This window comes from Pteropus medius, unplaced genomic scaffold (assembly GCF_902729225.1).
Source record: "Pteropus medius unplaced genomic scaffold, Ma_sr-lr_union100, whole genome shotgun sequence".
NCBI lineage: Eukaryota > Metazoa > Chordata > Mammalia > Chiroptera > Pteropodidae > Pteropus > Pteropus medius.
The window spans coordinates 515,596-521,595 of NW_024356249.1; the positions used below are offsets into that span (position 1 = coordinate 515,596).

Sequence of the window (6,000 nt, forward strand, 5' to 3'; positions counted from 1 at the left end):
AATAGTTTCTGCTTAGAGTTTTAGAGGTGGCTACACACAAGGGCCAATAGCTGGGTTCCTGGAATTTCAAAGGAAAATATGGAGCTTAAATCAAGAGGCGAAAAAAGGGGGAAAAAATGTCAGTTAATGTAATCAAATTAGTGATTTGTTGAATAGAGTTGCAAATACCTCTGCAGAAAAGGTTTGCGCTACAGAAATGAGAAGGATGCCATCTAGTGGCCATTCATGCAAACAACGTCATTTGATCTTAGATCCTAAGTGATCATGGAAAACACTTTATGATGCTGACAGTACTTTAGGCAGTATTCGAAGAATTTTGCACATTACAGCAAGAACCCCATTAACTATAGATATTTATTACCCCTATTTTAAAGGTGAGGAAATTGGGGCTCAGAGGAGTTAAGCAACTTGCTCAAGGTCACAGAGCTAATAACACTCAGAGCTGTGTTGAAATCCAGACTGTGTGGCTCTAGAATCGTGCGTTTAATCGTTTTGCATTTTGCCTGGAGGAAGAGGGAGTTCTGTGTTGGAGCTGGCTCCTGCCAGCTGGAGGTGTGGATGGTGTGCATCTCTTCCCAGCTTCCCACCCGGGGATGTCACATTGCTCACGTCGGTAGTTTGAATCCCATCACAGTGAGAGTATTTACATGATGGAAACCAAAAATTCTACACATCAGGCTCCCCCGCTTTTTCTGCCCTCACCCCCCACCAGGGTGCCAACACACCCTGGGTGAGAAAGACTAAGAATTCCAAGATATAGCCCTAAGCATTGAATTTTGGGGGTGGGGGGGAATAAAAGAAAAGATCTTAAGACGTTTTCTTCATGATTTTTTTTGGCTTAGAACAGAAACAGGTAGTTTATGACTGATGTAGAACGCCTTAAAATGAAGAACGACTTATCGAAGAGGAACGTGAAAGTGCTCCATTGCTTTAAGAGGAAAGAAAAAACAGTTGCAGGGCCTGTGTTGCAAAGCACACATTAAAAATGGTCAAAGAGACAGATGAGTCAGGAAAAGCAAGCAGAACCATCCTCATGGAACTTAGGCTAACAGCAGGGCCCACTTAAACACTGGCGCAATGGGCGAAGTAGACTTGGAAAAGCTGACGTCGAGAGAACAAACACCCCTGTGACAATTCGAAGGGGATCAACACAGACAGAGAATGGCCATGGCCTTTAGGAGGAGTGCACACAATTGTGACAGCTTCCTAATTTAAAACCCACAGTATATTTGGGGCTAAAGCTACCAGAGCTGTTTGAATCATATAATTCCCTCCCCCCTGCCTCCCGAAAGCCTCTGACGGACTGTACTGGCAAGGTGCCCACAGGTCGAGGCTGAGATACATAGGGGATCATCGCACTATTTCTCTACTTTTCTGTATATTGGAAATTTTTCCGTAATTAAGATTTCAAAAAGGAACGAAGCCATCAGGCTCTTTAGATGGTTATAGTCAGTAAAGTGAATAAAATGAAGCTTCAAGATCTGTCAGAAAAGGTAGGCCTGAGATGCAGTGTGGAGGACTTTGCATGACCATCTGAACGTCTATGGGTAACGGGAAGCCACTGGAGGATTTAAGCAGGTGGCATAGGTCGGTGTGTGTGCGTATATGTGTGTACATGTGTGAAGTTCAAGTACATGTATGTCTGCTCGTAAAGGAACGGAACCGGAGTAAGTATGGCTGTAGCTGAAAGGTAATGCTTGAAATCCGAATATCGCCTCAGTCCTTTGGGTGGTGCCGCGGTGACCGACCATTCCAGTTCACCCAGGACCGGGGGTTTTTCTGAGATGCAGGCCTTTCAGTCCCGGATGATTGGTTACCTTAGCGGCGGCAGCAGACAAAGCGTTCAAACTGTGAGTGAGTGCTATGTTTGAGGATGGATAAGGAAACAGGAGAACAACCAGGCAGCTGAACAGATACAGAAGGCGAGGCTCAAGAGTGTAGTTAGCACTCGGGACCAGAGAGGATGGAGACTCGGGAGATTTTTAGAATGACTTCTCCAGGTCAGCACAGGCCAGACCTGTCTTCAGGTACAGAGCCTTTGAAAACAAAAACCGAAGCAAAACTTACGCCATCTGCCATCGAGTACAATTTAGAATCAGTACCACAAATCTGAATCACGTTAGTACTTTTAGATATGACAATACAGGTGCGGAAATTAGTTAAGTAACTCACGAAAAGGTACACGACAAAGGCAAAGGTACTTTATCATTTAACGGTTTGATTAGTTCACAAAGAGGTTAAAGCAATCTCTTGCAGTGTTTGCAGATATTTAATTTTTATTAAATTAAGATAAATCAAACATAAAGCTGAACAAATCTTAGTAAAAAATATAAATATCAAATATAAACATAGCTAACTTCATATACTCCAGAGCAACTAATTTTACCCTACTGGCTCATCTTGCTGGTTCAGTGACGGATCGAGCCTACTAGGCACTTGTTATGCTATGCTATGAATGAGGTTCAAGGCTAAGGGTTTCGGGGACTGGAAGGATGAGTTAGTTTTCCGGCGTGATAGCGGATGATTTTCTTCTGTCGAAGGCTGCGTCAGGCAGCGTGGAGAGCAGATCTCAAGCTGTATATCCTCTCGGGTGTGCAGCTCAGACTTGGGGGTTTATTCACTGAGGTCGTCTGGGTGCTGATTCGTGGGAGCGATGCCCTATCTGCTCACACGGCTCAACCGGGACCCCATAAAGTCCCCGCGGCCTTTTCTTCCTTGCACATCGATCACGTCATGGCCAGAGCTCACAATAGGCTTTATCTGCACCCTGTTGCTCTCTCTGCACAAGCCACGAGTGCAGAGAAAATGCTTCACCCGGTTGTGCTCCTGATGCCACTGCCCGTTAGGACCTGCCCGGGGCAGGGGCGGGCGAGGCGTCTGGGGTAGGTTCCCTGCTAGGGTGGGGAATCGGGGTGGCAGGCGGGCAGTGACGGGGTGCAGGTAGGATTTAAGTCATGGCTCCTGTCTCCCACCTCAGCCAAGGCTACAAAGTCCAGCTTTTCTCACCCGTGTCCCATAGAACCCTCGGGTGGATGCGCCATCATCGTTCCAAGGGGAGCCAGGTCGTGGCTAGAAGGAGATGTTGGAGGGTGGCCGCAGAGAGGGCCCTGTAACGACATGACTTCCAAGTGGCTGCGTGAGTTTTCCAAGGCGTTTTCTGGGCCTTCGAATCCAAAGGCGAGCAAATATTTTCTCACTGCATTTATGAGTAGAGTGTGGCTGTTAGGTCCCACTCCACTGAGCAGTGAGATGAGACAGGAAACCAGACTGGCACCCTATGAGTCTCCAGTCTTCTGGGAATTGAATTGCCACCCTCTCCCTGCTGAGCATTCATGTCACTTGTGACTCCAGCTGCACTCAGAGCCACCAGCCATAATTTATTATCCAGCATCTGGTTTGAATAAACCATTCATTTATTTGCAGTTGCCAAAGGCTGTAGGCGGGAGATGCAAACAGTAGCTTTCACTCGGGAAGGCTGCATGTAATGGGACCCTTTCTCTTTTGCATCCTCAGTCTCTGAGGGGGGTCCCTAAGCACGCTCAGTGGAACATCTCTTAGCCCCCATCTTTCCTAACTGGTCCAGGGAGACCGAGACGGAGGATTCCGTCCTTAGTTCCCATCTCTCCCTACGAGAAGGACATGAAGCAGGAAGATCAAGATTACATTTTATTTTTCGGAGAGGGGTTTTAATTGTGGACATTTCAAGTACGTTCTTGACCCCACAGTGCACAGACCTACATTGAAGTAATTCCCACCTTGTAATTTAATTAGCTGTTTCTTCCCAGCCTCTGAGCTCTTAGGGGGTGAAAATTTTGTTGCATTAACCTTTGAGTTCTCAGCATCTAGTTCAGTGTGTAGCGCATACACTCAACACGCTTTTGCGGAGTGAGTAGACACGCTCATTTTTGTATGGAGGCTCATACTTCATCACGCACACATGTTTTCCTTTGGCCCTCAAAACAGCCCTGTGGGGTGGATGTTACCATCATCTCCCTCTTCCAGATGGGGAAACCGAGGCGAGAGAGGCTTAGTGATTTTTCCAAAGATCAACCAGAGTGGGGACTAATCTATATCTTTGACACCAGAGTCTAGGCTCTTCCTGTAAACCATCTTGACTCTAAATGTTTCCCAACTTCACCCGATAAACCAGCCAGTTACTCAGCCACCTGAGAGGAACTGTGTGTGCGTGTGTGTGTGTGTGTGATTTTTTGCATGTATGGGACTCTCTGAAAGCTCGTTTAAGAGCCAGGGCTGGGAATTGAGTCTTTGCCATCGACCTCCTGTTTCCATCTGGTAGCTGCTTAAGCTTGGAATGATCACCTTTTCCTCATTAACTCTGGTTTTAAAAATAGCAAATACAGGAAAACCCCAAATCCCTACCATTCTGGATCTAAGATACCTGGGGTGGGGTGGGGTGACTTATTTTGTAAACAGCCCTTTGAGGCAATGGTGGCAATATTATTCTGGAGAGTGACAATGAAGAGTCATATTTTCCTTCTTCTCAAACAGCCACTCCCAGGTCACCTGCCTTTATTCTAGTAGTTATTTTGAGATGACCCAGAACTGGTAAAGCCAGAGGCATAGATGAGCTCCACATTATGAGAGGATTCCGTTCCCCGAGGAGAAGTGTCAGAGCAGGATCAGGAAAGAAAAGGCGGGTGAGGAAGAGAGGTCCAGGTGGCGAAGAAGCAGAGCCGATTGGACCAGGTTCTGTGGTACTCTGTGGGTTCCAGTCACAGACTCTGTCCTCACAGGTAAAGATGGACTCGGCACTGTAGCCGCTTCCAGGCCCTTCTCAGGCCAGGATTGCCCAAGATCAGTAGCACTGAGTGGCCAGCAGGGTAGGCAGCCATGATGATTTTGCACAAAATATTCCAGGAACTGTTGGCGTCAAAGACGTTGGACATGGACAGAAACAGAGCAACCGCGTTGAAGACGTAGAGAATGAGAAAGTAGCTGATGGCTCTGATGGCGCCCATGTGAGCTTCCATGCTGGGGTCCCCGGAGCCGGTGGCCTTGCTCTCCATGTGTAGCGTGTGTCTCCTGAGAGAGATGATCAGCAGGGTGGCCGCCACGATGAACACGGTCAGAGGAATGAAGACCCCCAGGTTGTAGAGAAGAGCCAGGTTGGCCACGTTGGTCTCAGAGAAGTACTTCTTCTCAGTGGAGTTGGACGAGGGGACTGGAATGGAGCTGTTCACATACACGTTGAAGATGTCTACGGAGAAGGGGAAGCTGAAGCACAGGGAGAGGAGCAGCGATAGCCGCAGGAGCCAAGGCATCAGCACCATGACCTTCCTCCTCATCTGGGAGAACAAAGGGTGAGTGAAGTTTGCGATTCTAAGACAATAGAAGACGTTAAGCCAGGTGGCGAGCCAGAGGTTGGAATAGTTGAGAAACATGATGATGACTTTGAAAGGTATATACACTGCATTTTGGTTGTAAGTGACCCTGAATAGTAGACTGTAAGTATTCTCCAGCATCATCCAGATCTGTAGCAAGAGCCTGGAAAAGCTCAGCATCAACAGAATGCAGTCACCAACAGGAAGCCTTCTGCGTCTGACCCACTCGGCCCCATGGATGGCCGTGATGAAGCTGTTCCCGGCAATGCCAGTGATGCACTCTATTCCGGAGACCGCCAGGGTGAAGACGATTTTAAACCTGGACATGCCTTTATCCGTGGCATCTGTGTTCACTGTTGACATTCTGTTCGGCTCAGATGTTCAGGTTTCCATGCCAAGAACTGGTACCTGCTCTGCAATCTTCTGACCTTTATTCAATGTTATTGTAATTTGTTTCTCATTTAATGGTTATTTCTAATTTTTCTTCATTTGCTTGTCACATGACTACAGGTTAAAGGCTTGAAATGCAAATGATGAGAGGATCTGGTTACTGGCTGTCTCCATTTTTCATAAAAACCCATTTGTCTTGGGCTTTGAGGAGCTCGTTGCAAGGATTTCGAGACAGGTTTCTGTCACCTTCCTACCTTATTTACTCTAA

The 6,000-nt window shown here is 47.1% G+C and overlaps 1 protein-coding gene across 1 annotated transcript; it reads right to left on the reverse strand.

The window, feature by feature from the left end:
* Positions 1-4,748: 4,748 nt before the first annotated feature.
* Positions 4,749-5,705, reverse strand: TAS2R40 (taste 2 receptor member 40). Its single transcript, XM_039860542.1, has one exon. The coding sequence runs from the start codon at positions 5,703-5,705 to the stop codon at positions 4,749-4,751; it is 957 nt and encodes a 318-aa protein (XP_039716476.1).
* Between the last annotated feature and the right edge of the window lie 295 nt (positions 5,706-6,000).